Here is a 17,223-nt window from a genome sequence, read left to right on the forward strand (position 1 = left end):
ATTGGCACACTTGAATAGGATAGAGCCACAGTTAATGTTATTAGTAACACCTGCACTTTTCCTACTATAACAACTCAAAATATCTGCTGTGAAAAGGGCCTGTTATGTTTCCAGCAGTTGGAGAATTCCTTGAAGCAGCATTTTGACATTCATGTAAGGAAATAATCATATTTCAGATATGTATAATAATATGAAAACATTTAAATGTGTGGGGGTTTTTGTGTGTGTATAGTCAAATATTTCTTAGCTGGTGGGGTTCTCCTGGGTGAATTTAGATAACTTCAATATTTGTAAAATCCTGCCTAAGGCCCTGGCTCTGCTCCCATGAATGTATAAAAGAAAGTCATACTAGTGTAGCAGCTATATAAATGCAGGCAATGAAGCCATAATTAATGTTATAAGTTGCGCGTGTTTCTCCTGCTATGGCATGTCAAAAATATAGCTGAAAAGGCCTATTTGTAAGACAGTGGAAACTTCTTTCATCCCTATAACCTAATAAACTGCAATATAAACATGCCAGTTTCCCTTACAATGTGTCTGGTTTAAATCGTAGTCTAAATATTTTGGGAAATAATACTCCAAATGCTCTTTTTTTAAATTAAGGGTTTTATTTGGAAAGTAGTGAGAGGAAGTGAGTCGTCATTATGAAGAGTTTGACTATAGCTTATATGGACGCCTTATTTTTTCTCCTACCTGTATTCCGCGAAGACCCGCCCTACTCTGCCACTGATTGGCTAGTACTCGTTGCCTTCGTTGGTTTGGTTGGTTAGTGTCAGGGTCAGAACCAATCAGAGGCAGAGTAGGGCGGGTTTTAGCAGAATGCGGGTGGGAAAAAAATAACGCTGTATGTACCGCATACAGTATTTAGGTTTCCAGCTAAGAGACTGCCGCCGCGTATCAGAGGGGGGTCGTTTGAGCTAGATTACTTTTTGAATACTGGCGACTCCCTGTACAGTGTTAAGGTATGTTTTTTTGTTTTTTTCCGAGCGAAAACCACCCACATAAACAGACTGTCATGCTAACTCAGCTAGCTCTCGACAGTCTCTTACAGAGCAGGCTTGACAGCATCTGCAAGGTTAGCTCGGCTCGGTCAGTCGGCCAGCCTCTGGCTCGTTTTACTGGCTGGTAACTTTTTAGTTAGCTCGCCGATTTAAATGTATATTCTACAACCTCAATAAGTCATACATACGTAGTTAAATGACAGTAACTTCCTATTTAGACAGCTCTAGGAGTGAATAACGCTACAGCAGCCAGGAGAAGCAGTCATAGTCCACTAGACTTATAGTTCAAGTTGTTTAAACTGTTTTAAAAATATACGCACTTTTTATTGTTTGGTTTAGTGACAACAGAACTCTTCTATATATGTGCCGTTGTAATAGCTTTATCATGACCTTACACACACACACCTTGAAGGGGTTTCATATACAGGAAGTACAATACTATCTATCTCAGTACAAGTCTGTAGGGTAATTTGCTCTCTGATAATAATCTGTCATGTTCTAACATTTCCTTGACACCACATACGCACATACCAACACACACATTCCCCCCTCCCACACACACATACACACACACACACACAGCCATGTCCCCATCAGTACCCCTGCAGGAGATGATCCGGGCCATCAGGTCAGCCAGGACACAGTGTGAGGAGCGGGGTGTCATCCAGAGGGAGTGCGCTGCCATCCGGGCACAGTTCAGACAAGCCGACAACGGTGGTCGATCTCACAACCTGGCCAAGCTGCTTTACGTGCACATGTTGGGCTACCCTGCTCATTTTGGTCAGGTGAGGGGATTTGGCTAATGCCTGTCATGGGTTTGCTTGAGTTAATGGGGTTAGTGGGATGAGGAACCACCATGGCAGCTGGAGGATCTGGGTTCAATTCACCAATGAATTGTCCCAAACACTGAACTCTTCACAGACATCATCTTAAGTGCTGAGTGCATGAAGGTGCAAGAGCTGAAACAGCACATTGTAGGATCATAAATAACCTGAATAGCATAAATATTCCACGTCTTACATATTTTTTTCGGTAACGTTACTGCTATGTGCATATAAACTTGTACTTTCTTGGTATTTCTGACTTCTCCTCTTGTTACAACACTATGAACTGTGGCTAATTCCCTCAAGCAAAGTCTGCAGCGTCGAGAACCCATGTCAAAGTCTATAAAACCATGAGGGTGGACATTGAAACTGGGCCACTGAATCCCTCCCGAGCCTGACCTCCACTTGGAGCAGGCAAGGAGCGGAGAATTTCCCAGGGGCATCAGTAGTATTAGTATTTCAAATAATTTCATGTTCAAAAGAGTTGTTGCTCTTCCCACTAGATGGAGTGTGTTCGGATGATAGCCAGCCCTCGCTATAGTGAGAAGCGGGTGGGATACCTGGGAGCCATGATGCTGCTGGATGAGAAGCAGGATGCCAGTCTGCTCATCACTAACTCCATCAAGAAGTAAGAGCAGCCCAAATGAATCAAACAACTGATAAAGCAACTGGAAATCTTAAAATGTATTGAACAAGATTAGTTTTACTATTTGAAATTTGAGATTGTTTTGAACACAAATGCGTGCAAATGTACTGCAGATAAAATGGCGGTGGGGGTGGGGGCAAAATATCAGATAAGAAAAATAGAGCAAGTCAGACATTGTTCAAATTTGGAGGATATTCTTATATGATTTCAATAAAATGCTTAACTACACTGTCATCTGTGTGTTTTTCAGTGATCTCTCTCACAGTAGCCAGTATGTGCAGTCTCTGGCTCTGTGCACACTGGCCTGTATGGGTTCAGCGGAGATGTGCAGAGATCTTGCACCAGAGATTGACAGGCTGCTCCGAGCCTCCAACTCCTACATTAAGAAGAAGGTGAGGTATAATCACCTGAAAATAAGAATCGTTCTGTTTTCGTTACCTTAGAATGAGCCCTTTATATCTACATAGGGAGCGGGTCCTCTTCCACGGAGCCCCCCATGTTTCTATAGTAGCCTAGAACAGACAAACCAAACACTGGCTCTAGAGAGGGCCGGTTTTGCAGCCACCATAGGTTCTACTAAGGGTAGGGAGAGAACTTACTGTAGGGGAGGAGGAGAGGGAGGGGAGGGGTATTCAGTTGGGGTGGGTTAAAGGATTTGGCTGGCAATTTTGTATATTTTTCTTTTGTCAGCAAATGTCATGTAGAGAGCTAAACCAACAATGAACTCATCCTATTTATATGTATTGTGTGTGTATCCAAATCCTATATCATATTCCTCTGTGCCGTAGACCTCTGTTGTTGTCCAAAAACTATTAAAACCACATCAGTGAGTCACACTGCTGCACTGGGTGTCATGTCCTTTAGTCACTGAAGACAGTGGTTACTGTGGCTTGTTTTGAAATGGCGACTTACTATCTAATCACTGTTTTTACTCTGTGGAGCCGTTTCTAAAGACGCCGCTGTAACCACCATCTTCATGGACAAAGGAACATGTCACCCAGTGCAGCAGTGTGACTCATTGACTTGTTTTTAATAGATTTTGGACAACAACTGAGGTCTACGGCACAGAGGAATACGATATATTAAGCTTTGGATACACACACAATACATATAAGTAGGATGAGTTCATTGTTGGTTTGGTTCTGTACATGAGATATGTTGACAATAAGAAAAATATAGAAACTCGCCAGCCAAATCCTTTAATGTCTCAAACAGATTTCAATTTCTCCTGTCATTAATAAAATTCACAAGAGGCTCAGTGTTGTAATGATAACAGCTCTGATGACTTCCCCCACTGTCCACCCAGGCTGCACTGTGTGCCGTACACATCGTGAGAAAAGTTCATGATCTTGGGGAGATGTTTGCGCCCGCCGCTCGTGCCCTCCTGGCTGAGAAGAACCACGGTCAGTTGATCTTAACGGCACATTTTGGTAATATATTTACCAGGAAGTTTCATCTTGGGTCAGCTGTTTCAAACAAATCTCTGTTGTTTTTGCTCTGTTCGTCTCTAGGTGTGTTACATGGTGCTGTAGTGCTCATCACCGAGCTGTGCGAGCGGAATCCAGAGACACTGGAGCGGTTCAGAAAGGTACGAGGAACACACGCAAACACACACGTTGTCATTGAATGAGTTCAGTATCTCTAAATGTAGTAATAATGTGATTGTGCTGTGTGTATCTCAGACAGTGCCAGATCTTGTTCAGATCATGAAAGGTCTGGTTATTTGCGGTTATTCTCCAGAGCACGACGTGGCGGGAATCAGTGATCCCTTCCTGCAGGTCAGTCTGGACTCAACTGCAGCTTATGTATTATTTATTTATTACCTATCTACCTTTGTTCAGTATTGTTCTCCATTTTCCTGAAACTGTGACAACAATCAACTGATTTTTTATCTTATTTCAATATGAACCATATGAGCATCAGATCGATTGATTTCAGTCTATATGAGCTTTATTTCGCTTGGATTCTGTCTTAAATGGTAACAGACTGGTAATAAATTGCTCTTTTTTTCAGGTTATGTCTTTCTCACTAGCATCCTCCCATACGTCTTTCTGGTTTTGCTGAGTCAGTGTACCACAATAACTCGTACTGTAGTCCAGCTGCTCACTGTCTCCCGTCTCCGTCCCCAGGTACGCATCCTGAGGCTCCTGAGAATCCTCGGTCGCAACAACGAAGCAGCCAGTGACGCCATGAATGACCTACTAGCACAGGTTTGAACTTAACTTTTACAAAGTAGCTTTTAGCTTCCTTTTTTAAAAAATGTCAGCTATCATTATATTTAGCTTTTATATTTTCTGTGATTCTGTCATCTTCTTACAACAAAGGTTGTATTCACTACTGTAGATTTTCTTTTTCATTCTTTTAATTCCCCTGTGCCTGTGTGAGTATTTTCCACTGGAAAGACATGCCCCAGATCCAGTTTTACTCTTATTTTATTTTTCTTTAACATCTGTTATAAATAATTGAATCAGAGAGATGAGCGTATGTCGTATTTAAACTAATGTAACAGTGTGTGTGTGTGTGTACAGGTGGCTACCAACACTGACAGCACTAAGACCGTGGGCAACGCTGTGCTGTATGAGACTGTTCTCACCGTGCTGGACATCAAGTCAGAGAGCGGCCTCAGGGTAAGAGACTGAAATGCCGGAATGCTATTCATTGACCTGCTTTTCAAATATCGTAAATGAATAAATGCACGTGCGCTTCATTTCCACAGGTTCTGGCTGTGAACATCCTGGGACGGTTTCTCCTGAACAATGACAGGAACATTCGGTCAGTGCTGTTTTCTCTCCCCCTGCGTCCCTCCTTCCTCAAATTCTTGTTTCTTTTTCCCTTTACATCTCTCCCACTATCTTTCCCGCCATTCTCTCTTATCTCTCAGGGTCATTTTACTTTTTCCATTCCACAAGGCCACTGGCAACCTCACTGCAGCCAGACAGAGAAACCTCCCGACAGGCCGTTATCAGCCTGAGCTCACTAATCACTTTCCGCTGAAACTGTTTCCCTAGAGCCACACCAGAAGGTCACTGTCTGTCTGTTAATGTTGATCTCTCAATTTCCGGCCTTGTCATTTCTCATCAGACAGTGTGGAGGCCTGTCAAGGGTTCTTTAGGGTTTTGTTATTGCCCTATTTCTAGGCTTTGTCTCCATAGTGGCCCTGTGGCCACTAGGCAGGCCAGTCTGGTTTTTACCTGCAGGCCCTTTTGTATCAGTGTGTGGCTATGTGACAGTTATAGGACTGGTTTATTCCCGTGAGACCTGCCCGACTAGATAAGATCTCTCTTGCGCACACATAAATACTTGATCAGTTCATGAGACATTTCAAGTGGAAAGATAAATAATTTATCTCACCACGTTGGAAAAGTAAAGTTTGCACAGCACTGTTCATTAATTTTGATCGTTTGCTGCCTGTAGGAAGTTATTTAAAATACGATTAATTTGCTCAATGTTGTCTGCTACAGTAGACACACGAGACCTTTATCATGTCAGCTTCCTCACAGTACTTCATTATATTGCCGCATGAAACTTGAAACTTGATGTTCTTATTTTTGGCTGTCCAGGTATATCGCCATGACGTCTCTTCAGAGGATTGTAGGGACCGACCACACTGCAGTGCAGCGTCACCGAGGAACCATAGTGGACTGCCTGAAGGACCAGGATGCTTCTGTCAAACGGTATACATCTCATTTTTGATGAATTGAATGGAAAACATAGATGGAGAACTTGTTCCCGTACAGCCAATCAAACCTTTGCATAAACCGTGACGTCAGCGTCCTGTCATAGGCAGAGCAGACGGTCACACTGAGCCTAATAGCATCCTGCTACACAACCCACGTTAGCGTTCCTGCTAAAGTATCCTTCTTATCTAACTTATAAACCTGAACATGCATCATGTCCTGCATTTCAGCTTGTCGAATGAGCCACCAAACAAACATTAAGCAGATGTGAAATGTGACCTCAGTTGAAAGTTGGACTTTTTTTTTTTTTTTCAAACTTAAACAGCTGGTCAGATATCAGTTCAGTTTAAAGTGGAAATCAATCAAATTTATTAAATGTAAGAGGTGTCTTTTTCATGTGTGGGACACTTAGTGATGCTCCCATTAACAGCATCACTTGGTCCGTCCTCCAAGTGCTACAAAACAAGATGATAGAAAAGTGCTATCATCACTTACAATGCAATATTAATAATCTGGTTTACTTGTGATATCTCATGTCACATAGGAATTGTGATACTGTCACTGTTGTGGGTATAATAGAGTGATTTCCAGCCCTACTAATGATGACAATTATAACTTAACTGATGATGATGATAACTCCTTATATGCACTTTATTTACAAAAAGGTCAGAGAGCATCAAACGCAGTTGAAATAAGTCATTGTGTCGCTCGAGGGCACTTCAGCAGGGTCTGCTGTCATTAATGTCTCTGCCCAACCCTCCAGCCGTGCGTTGGAGCTCTCCTTGGCGCTGGTGTCAGCCAGCAACATCCGCTCCATGATGAAGGAACTGCTCCTCTTCCTCTCCTCCTGCCCCCCCGAGCTCAGGGCTAACGCTGCCAGCGGCATATTCAACGCCGCCGAGAGGTGAGTGGAAACACCGCAAGCAAGCAAACGTGCACATACATGATTTTATTACATACACGTACTGTCTCTATGCATGCAAGCACACATACATTCATGTCAATACATATAAAGACAAACTGGGATCGGCGTTGTTATATATATATATATATATATATAGAAAAAAAAAGATGATGCGGGTAAAAATGTGATGCAACTGTTATAAGAAAAAGTCACTGTGCTTGAAATACGTGTGTGTCTACATGTCTCACCCTGTGTCTGTCTCCACTACTTCACTGGCACTGTGACGATGAATAGTCTTCTCTGTTTCAGCCGTATATCTCTCTCTACCACTTGATGCACTTCTATGTGTGTAAGTAGTGAGAGGATGCTGATGGATTTGTGTGTGTGCGCATGTGTGTGTGTGTTTCTGACTCACCCTCAGGCACCACTGAAGTGTGTGTGTGTGTGTGTCTCTGTCTCTGTCAGGTATGCACCCTCCCAGCGCTGGCACATTGACACCATCCTGCATGTCCTCACCACGGTAAATACAGACTATGGCGCACACACAGTCCTGCCTTTTTACATGGGTTTCACACTTTTAAAGCTGTGTTGTGCCATCATCTATGTTGTATGTACCAGGGGCCACATGTATGATGGGTATGTATGCATTGAGAAAAACACTGAATGATATGAGCAATTTAATTTGACAAGAGAAGTTTAGTGCCACTGTTCAGGCTTCCAAACAAAATGTAGGTGTCAGTTCCACAGTTACTGCAATTTTCCTCTTTTCGCTTGCAATATTTCAGTGAAGAAATGTGTGCTTAATCTTACACACTCGTCCATGACAACAGTTGAGCAAGGTCTTTCAATAATCTGACAAACTAATTAAGTATGGAGAAATACAGAAAGACAAGTAGGCATCTATTTATTGCAGATTCTGTACAAACTATCATATGTGCAGCCCCTAAATAGATACTAAATAAGCTGTTTATTCTGGACTAACCTTCCATTTTGCACTTTGTTACATCCTTACTTTTAATTTTGTGCTCCATCTCCATAAGGCAGTAAATGAAACCCAGGTGATTTGTTAAAAGCTAATGCTTACACTAATCATTTGCAGCGTTCTCTCAAAATGATGGAGTGTATAGAAAGGAGGATGCGTGTAGAAAGGGTAGATGTTGGTGGAGATGTGGCACAAATGAAAGCTTAATCCACATCAGTAAATATCCTTTATACTGTTATATCTATCTGTGATGGAAATGTCCACTAAGTTAGTGTTAGTGTTGTGTCTGAGAGGAAATGTAGGGCGACCTAAATACTTGGACCAGCTGTCTAGTGTATGTGTGTGTGTGTGTGTGTGTGTGTGTGTGTGTGTGTGTGTGTGTGTGTGTGTGTGTGTGTGCGCGCTTGTGTTTGACTCTGATTCTCGCTCTGCCAGGCAGGGGGCGACGTGAGAGACGAAACAGTGCCGAACCTGATCCAGCTCATCACCAACGCCTCAGAGCTTCACTGCTACACAGTCCATAAGCTTTATCGGGCTGTGCTCACTGACATCTCTCAGGTGTGTGTGTGTGTGTGTGTGTGTGTGTTTTCTCCTGTCATTAAAGGAGCACTCCAAGGGGTTTTTTTTTTTGCAGATTGGCTTGTTGTTCCGCTCACTCTTTCAGTCAACCTAAACAGTAACATCACGGGTCTGTCCCCATGTTGCTCCACGCTGATGCTTTGTGATACAATAAACAGAGTAGTAGTAGTATTTCAGAAACTATCAAGGAAACTTTACTATAGAAAAAACAGAAGTCAGAACTCTTGCAGTAGGTGTGAGGACAACGGTTTAATTGCATCACGATCAGACTTTGGTCATCCATTGCATACAGACATACAGACAGTTGATGCAAAGGTAATCCAAAAATACATACAGGGGGACTTTCAGTGAAGTTACCCATGAGGTATTTTCAAATGAAGTAAACAGAGCATGACATTTTATTTTCTCTCTGAAACTTGAAGAGCCAAAAGCCGTTCATGAAGTCAAACTGAGCGATGAAATGAAATGATATTCCGGACATATCATTTTTTGTTGTGTAAAAAGGCAGTTGCTATTTTTGAAAAGTCATTTTAAAAACCTTCTTGAGATCAGAGAAGGATGAATTCTATTAATTCATTAAATAATTTCATATTTCTACTCACAAATCTTATAAATAAATAGAAAACGCTTAATTCAACTCAGAAGAGAAGGGCATAATTTCCATTTTAAATCATTTTGTAGCACAGCATATTATGTAAAAATTTGAATGGAGACGTCTTCATCTAAGAGCAAAGCGTGTGTCGGATCAGAGCTGAGTTTGGTTCTGCGGTGGTGAGAATAGCCAGGCTTTGAGTTTGAAATCGGCTGATGCAACCAGGTTTATTTTTAGAAGTCTGCTGAGCAACCATGCACTCATCTTCTGTGTGGCACAGTTTCACATCTTCCACCACATTAACTTTGGAAAAAAAATGGTCCTGATGCTTCAAACTGCTTTGCTGGCCAACAAGCCAATCTGCCATGAATTAAAGAAACGTTTCTTCATGATCAACACATTTCACTGTAAATGGAACGTACATACACGTGGTTTTATAAGGGTTGTTTTTGCTCTGTGGATATCTGCAGCAACCCCTGGTTCAGGTGGCGTGCTGGTGTATAGGAGAGTATGGAGACCTGCTGCTGAGAGGAGAGTGTCAAGACACTGAGCCTGTTCAGGTACATAGACTACAGCAAATGTGATGGATCATCTTAGTGCTCAGAATCTATAACTTGTCGATGTTACATCTCTAGTTTCAGTATTAGAAAAATGTGATGCCAGCTTTCAGACTTGGTATTTCTATATCTTGTGATCAGGTCTCTGAGGACGACGTCCTGGACGCCTTGGAAACGGTTCTACAGTCCCACATGTCGTCCCCAGCGACCAGAGGCTTTGCTCTCACCGCCACCATGAAACTGAGCACACGCATCACCGATAACGTGGAGTAAGACACACTTCTGTCACTCACAGCTCACAGTGCAGTTAACAGGCCACTGTGTCTTGTTTAAAGTAGCGATGAGTATGATTTTTCTTATTTCGCTGCGTAATTTTAAAAAGAACACAACACACAACACAGTATTTGCTTGTGCAGAAAGGTCTGTTGGTCACAACAGGTGACTTGATGGATCATTTGTCATGTGTTGAGAGAAAAAAACAATCCGGCCCGTTGCTGAGGAACAGAACCCCCCTACACACTGACATTTCCAAACATCATCAACCTGCATTCGAGTGCTACAACATGGCAACAAATTAAAACCACGATAATACTAATATCTGTAAATAATCTCCTCACTCACTCTCTTTCTTTCCACCGATCGCCCCGGTCAGTCGGATCAGAAGCATCGTCAGCATTTACGGCAGCTGTATAGATGTGGAGCTCCAGCAGAGGGCAGTTGAATACAACGCTCTATTCAAAAAATATGACCACATGAGGTGAGCAATGACTTGTGCTGATGTGAAAGTCAGCTTTTCCTGCAATTTTACAAGTGGTAGTGGAAACACATATTTATTTATTTTTTCCCAGAAAGAGCTGAGATGTTCCTTCTCTCCACAGGGCAGCAGTGCTGGAGAGGATGCCTGTGATTGAGAAGAACTCTCCGGGCCATACCAACGGAGAGTCAACAGGGGACACCATCAAGGAGATCCAGCCCACCAAAGTCAAGCAGGAAGAGCTACTGTTGCCACAACAACCTGCTAATCAGGTAAAAACATAATGATAATAGAGATACATTCAGGTTTCATGACAACAACTCGGTGAAGACTAGATGGACAACCTTGTGAGCTTAGTTTTCCATGCAGTTTATCTGCGTCTCTAAGAGTTGAGTCATGGTTTACTCACTCTTATACGTGTTATCCCTCAAAAAAAAACTTGCTCTGAATATGCAGGTTGGCGTTAAGGTTGAAACAATGAACTGAGTTGTAGTTTCCCCCCTGCTGTCTGTGGTTTTCCTCAGGTCTGTGATCTGTTGGACCTGCTGGGGGGCTCCGAGGAACCACTGCAGCCCAGTCCTGCACAAGGCGGCACGGCACCAGGCCTGTCCATCAACACAATTAGCCCTGCTGGAGGAGACCTTCTGGATCTGTTGGGAGGCTTAGAGCCCACACCCGTCGCACCAGGTCTGACCCTCAGATACACACACACACACACACACGAGTAGAAACCAAAAGGGTTTAGGAGTGAAAAAAACAAGAGAGGGGAAATAAAATTGGATGTGAAACAAGAGAATGTAAAATATGAGAGACTGAAACTTGTGTTCATCGCTCTAAATCAAGCCACCAGGCAAGTCCCTAAAATTTCAATGCAAATAAGAAAATATGAAGGTGACATTTGCACTTCTTTTTTTTTTTCTGTTTTTCATAGCTCCCACGGTGACAGTGTATGAGAAGAGTGGTGTGACTTTGACACTAAGTTGTGACAAACAGTCAGACTCAGGCCTGACAGTCACACTCACAGCCTCCAACTCCAGTGACTCAGACATCAGCTGCTTCACTCTACAGGCTGCAGTGCCCAAGGTCTGTCTCCACACATCAATGCGTTCATCTTGTTAATCATCCACTGATTGAGTCACTGCCAAGCAAACTTTCTCTGTCAGTGTCGGTGTTCATTTTTAGCCATGCTAACAGCGTGGCTCTTGGGATGACAACGTCCGTCAGCTGGTCTGCCTACCGCTTTTGTCCAGACTTATATATCTCACCAACCGGTGGATGGAATGCCACGAACTTTGTACATACATTCATGTTCCCCAGAGGATAAATCCTAATTACCTTTATGATCCCTGATGTCACCTCTAATGCCAAAATGAGGTTCATTTTTGTAGTTTTGAATGGAATGTCTTGTCAACTATTAAACGGGTTTGGTGATCCCTTAACTCTTTATCTAGCACCATCAAAAAATTGGTCAAATATTTTATTTGACCAATTAATAATCTGACAGTAATGCTGATGAGCATGCTAAAACACTGAACTAAGTTACTAAGAACATGGTAAACATTATACCTGTTTAATATAACAATGTTAGCATTGTCAGTATTTATTTATTTGTTGGTTAATTTAACAGGGATCATGCAGTTACATACTCAGTGTTAAAATGTGTTAGGGCGAGACAAAAGGGTAGTTTTCAGCTGTGGTCAGTTGACAGATGTTACAAAGTCACCCTAAAAGAGCACGTTAACACACTGACAGTAGCATTTAGCTTAAAGCCCCACTGTGCCTAAGTAAAACCTCACAGAGGCACCAGCATGGCTCTAGACTCTTGTTATGTTTCCTGTCAAGAGATTCAACATCAATTTATATCGTCTACAACAGCTACTTGTGGCAGAATACCAATATTTGTATGCTATACTATACAAGAGCACTGACTAGCCTGTGTTGCTTGGTGGGTGTGAGTTTTAAACCCCAGCATGTGGCATTAGTGCACAACAGCATGCATGTGTTTTGCTGCTTTCAGAGTGTCCAGTTACACATGAAGGCCCCCAGTGGGGACTCTCTTCCTGCACGAGGCACAGCTAAGGTGACCCAGATGGTGGTCCTCAACAACCCAAACAAGGTGGGCTTGGCACACACACACACACACACACAAACAGACACATGCACACACAAAACAGTTATTGTTAGTAAGAGGCAAAGTCAGGAGACACTTCCCTCTTTTATATCAAACTTTATCAGCAAGAGATAAAAGTTTCTGTCGTAAAAGTTAGATGAGTTTGAAAATACAAGATAAGAATAAAAATGTTTCTTCACATTTCCACACATCTACAAACCTTATTATTGTATTCATCAAGAAAGATCCATTATTGCTAAAATGTGCCAGGTCCAAATCTTTTTTTTTTTAACTCCCATCCTAGATGTTTATTCTAGCTGCTATCTAAATCCTGCTTCTCCCTTCCAGGTGAACCTGAAGATGAGGATACGCATATCTTACACAAACCAAGGATCCGGCTTTCAGGATACAGTCCAGATTGACTCCTTCCCTGGACTCAATGCTGCCAGCCACTGACAGCAGCCGCTCAGTCCAACAGGACTACGATAAGAGTCTGTGAATGAATCAGCGGGCGTCACCCCTTCACTGATGAAGGGTTTCTGTGCTGTGAAACCCTCTACACTTCAGTCCAAGCTGCTGTTTCTCAAACACCTGATTTTGTTTGTTTTTTAACGGCTGAGGAACATGTTTCTTTCACAGGAAATCACAGCCTCATGTATGAACTCAGTTTTCCCTTCATTTGGAAGTCAAGTGTAAATGAGAGTGATGTGGCACAGGCTTTGGAATATGCAGGTATAACATGAAAATACTCAAATATTAGTATTTGTCTTGGAATTTGCGGTGTCAACTGTCCATACAAGTGTACCTAAGTACCATCCAGGTTTTTTTTTTAAACTACAGCTGATTGTATTCATATTCCACACTTCAAAATATGTACTTTTTTCGTGGCTCCTGTCACACAGCACTCCATCTACCCTCCCTTCAAAGCGATTTCCTTTATGAAATACTTTCCTTCATCCTCTTCACATTGTTTAAAAAGCAGCTGAACACTAACAAATGAACCGCTCCTACTGTTATGAAACACTGTTATCCAGATTTTAAACACAACCATATGACTCGCTTCTGCTGGTCTTCAGTCGCTCCTATCTTTTCTCAGAGTATACATCTCAGCTCCTAATTTCTCCTGTGCCTTTCATACCTTTGAGAGCAGAGGTTTTTTTTCTCATGTACTAAATAATGTAATTATATAGTTTTGGAGGCAAAGAAACGGTTTTAATTGTAAGTTAGCGTTACATAAACATGTTCTAATCATTCCCATACTAGCAACTCTTGCTTTTCCTGAACAGTATCTCCTTGTCTATTGTTTACAGAATACCTTTACTGAGTTATTTTGATTCATGAAGGCTGTGTACAGTGACACAAAGATGGGCATGGTAACTCCCTGCAAGATGTATATTTTAGATACTAAGTACTGTATATACAGTAAGCACAATTGGAAGAATTTTAAGTTTTTGATCAATTTACACATGCAAGAAAACATACCTCTTAAGAGCCAGTTAGTAATTTGATAAATCATCTCATAATCATCTTTTAAAAAAACACTGGATGCTGGATGTCAGCAATGGTGCTTCAGTGCAATCTGTACCAGACTGTTTCAGATCACTACCTTAAATTAAAATGTAAAAGAACAGACCAGGAGGAGTATTCTGTCAACTGTTTAGATCCTCTTTGAAGCTTCTGTCTCATCTCATTTTCTAATAAAAATAAAAATAAAAAAAAATCAGTTTTCAGAAGCCTCAGCAGTGACTTGCGTCGGTATCTGTGCTCAGTGTGTGCATTTGAAGGACGACGCTCGACTCAACTTCAGCATTTATTCACAAGCAAAAAAGACCACAGTGTTGCCAAAACTGTCTCTTGTACTGCATGAGTGTCTGCATCAACTGGTCAAACTCAGAAAAGCCAATGTGGGTTACAAAAAAAAAAACAAAGGAATTAGAACGTCCTTTTTATCTCTTTTTTTAGGGGGGGGGGGGGCGGTGGTTGATTTTGTTTGCTTCGGCCCGGGAGCGTGGGATTTCATATCTATGTGCTGCAGCATGGTTAGATGGTGACAGACACCTAAAGCGTTGGCACTCAGCTGGCCCCAGGACAACAGCCACTCATGACAAGGAGTTGGAGTGTATGCAGGGCCTGTGGAGCGTTGAGCCTCCTCTTAGTGCCAACACAAGATGAAGCACCGAGCCTCCCTGGATCTTGTAGTCTGCCGCCGTCTTCTCATCGTTCCTGAGGTCGATAAGACACAACGGAGAGGAAAAGATGATTTAGAGTATGAGGCTTGTAACTACTACAGAGGAACATCATTCACTTTGTGCGGACTCACATCTGTTTTCCGCTGTAGATGAGTCTTTGTTGCTGAGGGGGGATCCCTTCCTTCTCCTCCACCCTTTCTTTGATTCGCTCCACCTTTATTTACACAAAGACAAAGACTTTAAGAGATGATTTGATGCTTTGCGGTTCAGTATTTAGGTTTACATGTCTTTATTCTCTTTTATACGGACAGTTCGTTTAGCGGCATCACCTTGTCTGTGGGCTCAATGTCGATCTCTATTTCTTTTCCAGTGAGAGTCTGAAACAGAAATGTTGGACATGATCACGTTAACACCTGGTTTCGGATGTGAAATCGCACAATTTGCAATCAACGCAGGGCAGAATAGAGTAAAGCTCCATTTTCATACAACTTTACACCAAAATTCTGTGACTTAATACATTTCTGCTAATGCTTTTTATCATGGTCAGACATGTACCCAATAAAATTATAGAGTAATAAATATTCAAATATATTTACATAATATATGTGATAGCTAGGGTTGCTGCTAATGGGCTTTTATTTCCACAGTACTTTTATTAATGGAAAAATGCCCGTTACAATTGCTCAGAGCACATAGTGATATCTTCGAATTAGAGACGCACTGATATTAATATCACATATCAGTCTGATACTGACTCAAACAGCTGGATCAGGTATCAGTGACAATGAGCCGATCTGGTAGCAGATACCATTATTTTAATAAATAACAATTTGATACATTTATATCTATGTATTTATTTGTTAGATTTTGTTTAACAAAGTGAGGAAAGTAATGTTTAAGACAAGCCTGATGTTGCCTTACATATAATAGACTGATCCCAGTCTTTTCCACACAGTGAGGCATACAGCTTATTAATGCAACACTGGTAGTGGATCGGTACTCGGTATCGGCCGATACCCAAAGCCCAGGTATCGGTATCAGGACTGAAAAAGTCGGATCGGTGCATCCCTACTTCAAATGTCTCGTTTTGAGTGTCTGTGGGTCTGTCTGCACTGACACCTCGCCTGTCAGTATCTGGTTACAGGACCTGACGGGTCACAGATTTTTGTGTATCACCTCCACAGAACTGGCTGCTTTTGTTATTAAAATCAGCAAGTTATCAAATGACAATAGCGGCTGTGAGTATCACTAGTGCAGCAAGTTCAGGGATAATTTGTAGCTCCGCTTAATACTGCGCCAAAAACACACAACAGGAGTTGAGAGTGATTTAGCATATAAAGAAAAAGCTTCTATTCAAGTTAGAATGAAGCTATTATTGCCTCCCGGCCCTGAATTAACACCGGTCATCTACTGTTAGCGGTTACAGCAGCACAGCGAGCGACGGCTGAATAAACACTCTCTTACCTTCACTTTGATCAGCATGTTGAATTAACAGTAAACTACAAATCGAAATGATATGAGTTATTTACTGAACAAAACGCTTCGTAAACTGGCGAATATCAACCTGCTCGCCCAGCTCGAGTTTACTTCCTGTCCTGTGTGGCACGCTAAAAACCTTCCGACGTCGTCGCTCACCGGGAGAATAATGGTTCCGCTCTGGTGGAAACACATCAGCTGTTCTGAACTCACAGCAGCAGCAGATATTTACACCCTTTGTTAATGTAAAAGTGGCGATATCACGCTGTGAAAATACTACATTACAAGTAAAACTCCATTCACATTTTCACTCAAGTAAACTCAAAATTGTATTGAAGGTATCATGTAAAAGTGTTGTATTTATATGCATATTATATTATTGGTGTATTATTAATGTTATAGCTGGTCGAGGTGGAGCTGAATTTTAATACGTATTTTAATTTGAATATTTAACCGCTTTAAGTTTCGTTCTATTTTTCTAATAGAAATTTTAATTCTAAATGTATTATTGTTGGGTATTGCATGTAGGATACTGCAGTTTTTTCTGTGAGTCAATGGGGGGTTTCCAAAGAAAATTTCAATAATGCAGAGGAGGGATTTTTTTTGTTGTTGTTTTTGGGGGAAAAATTAAAAAATTCAGTCCTCACCCCCACCCCAATAATTTTTTTTACAGTCCAAACCTACTTTTAAGTAGTTCAGTCTGTAAAAATGGATCATATTTTACAAACTGACCATGTTTTATATGTAAGATATTATGTACAATATAAGCAATGTAAGGTAGCTAGCAGCTAAAGCTGTTGAACAAATGTAGTGGGGTAAAAAGTACATTTGTAGTAGTGAAGTAGAAGTAATTTGAAAGTGAAGTACATGTACTTTAAAAGTGCACTTCAGCACAGTAGTTAATATGATATAGTATTTGAGTAAAGTAAAGT

The 17,223-nt window shown here is 41.5% G+C and overlaps 2 protein-coding genes across 3 annotated transcripts; one reads left to right on the forward strand and one right to left on the reverse strand.

Moving 5' to 3' along the window:
• The first annotated feature begins 828 nt into the window (after positions 1–828).
• Positions 829–14,259, forward strand: ap1g2 (adaptor related protein complex 1 subunit gamma 2). Of its 2 annotated transcripts, XM_044368988.1 has the most exons (22): positions 829–962; positions 1,584–1,786; positions 2,329–2,453; positions 2,722–2,863; positions 3,778–3,874; positions 3,983–4,059; positions 4,154–4,249; positions 4,601–4,681; positions 5,000–5,098; positions 5,188–5,243; positions 6,032–6,145; positions 6,912–7,052; positions 7,518–7,572; positions 8,470–8,592; positions 9,676–9,765; positions 9,904–10,031; positions 10,415–10,519; positions 10,641–10,788; positions 11,041–11,203; positions 11,448–11,599; positions 12,534–12,632; positions 12,975–14,259. In XM_044368988.1, the coding sequence occupies exons 2-22, from the start codon at positions 1,586–1,588 to the stop codon at positions 13,080–13,082; spliced, it is 2,400 nt and encodes a 799-aa protein (XP_044224923.1). In that variant the 5' UTR covers positions 829–962; positions 1,584–1,585; the 3' UTR covers positions 13,083–14,259. The 2 variants fall into 2 exon arrangements, with proteins under 2 accessions (XP_044224923.1, XP_044224921.1); XM_044368986.1 differs by having other exon boundaries at positions 3,778–4,059.
• Positions 14,260–14,423: 164 nt separating this feature from the next.
• nedd8l (NEDD8 ubiquitin like modifier, like) lies at positions 14,424–16,436 on the reverse strand. The gene is made up of 4 exons (XM_044368997.1): positions 16,280–16,436; positions 15,145–15,192; positions 14,947–15,029; positions 14,424–14,849 (listed from the first exon to the last, which is right to left on the reverse strand). The coding sequence occupies exons 1-4, from the start codon at positions 16,295–16,297 to the stop codon at positions 14,726–14,728; spliced, it is 273 nt and encodes a 90-aa protein (XP_044224932.1). The 5' UTR covers positions 16,298–16,436; the 3' UTR covers positions 14,424–14,725.
• Between the last annotated feature and the right edge of the window lie 787 nt (positions 16,437–17,223).

This window comes from Thunnus albacares, chromosome 12 (assembly GCF_914725855.1).
Source record: "Thunnus albacares chromosome 12, fThuAlb1.1, whole genome shotgun sequence".
NCBI classification, from domain to species: Eukaryota; Metazoa; Chordata; class Actinopteri; order Scombriformes; family Scombridae; genus Thunnus; species Thunnus albacares.

What these genes read in the sequence shown, in the direction of transcription:
- ap1g2 (XM_044368986.1), top strand. Translation starts at nt 1,586, where the DNA reads ATGTCCCCATCAGTACCCCTGCAGGAGATGATCCGGGCCATCAGGTCA. An exon ending in AGTCAGAGAGCGGCCTCAGG is followed by an intron (nt 5,099 to 5,187) that starts GTAAGAGACTGA and finishes TCATTTCCACAG; the next exon opens with GTTCTGGCTGTGAACATCCT. An exon ending in TACAGGCTGCAGTGCCCAAG is followed by an intron (nt 11,600 to 12,533) that starts GTCTGTCTCCAC and finishes TGCTGCTTTCAG; the next exon opens with AGTGTCCAGTTACACATGAA.
- nedd8l (XM_044368997.1), bottom strand. An exon ending in ACATTGAGCCCACAGACAAG is followed by an intron (nt 15,030 to 15,144) that starts GTGATGCCGCTA and finishes GTGTAAATAAAG; the next exon opens with GTGGAGCGAATCAAAGAAAG. An exon ending in ATCTACAGCGGAAAACAGAT is followed by an intron (nt 14,850 to 14,946) that starts GTGAGTCCGCAC and finishes TATCGACCTCAG; the next exon opens with GAACGATGAGAAGACGGCGG.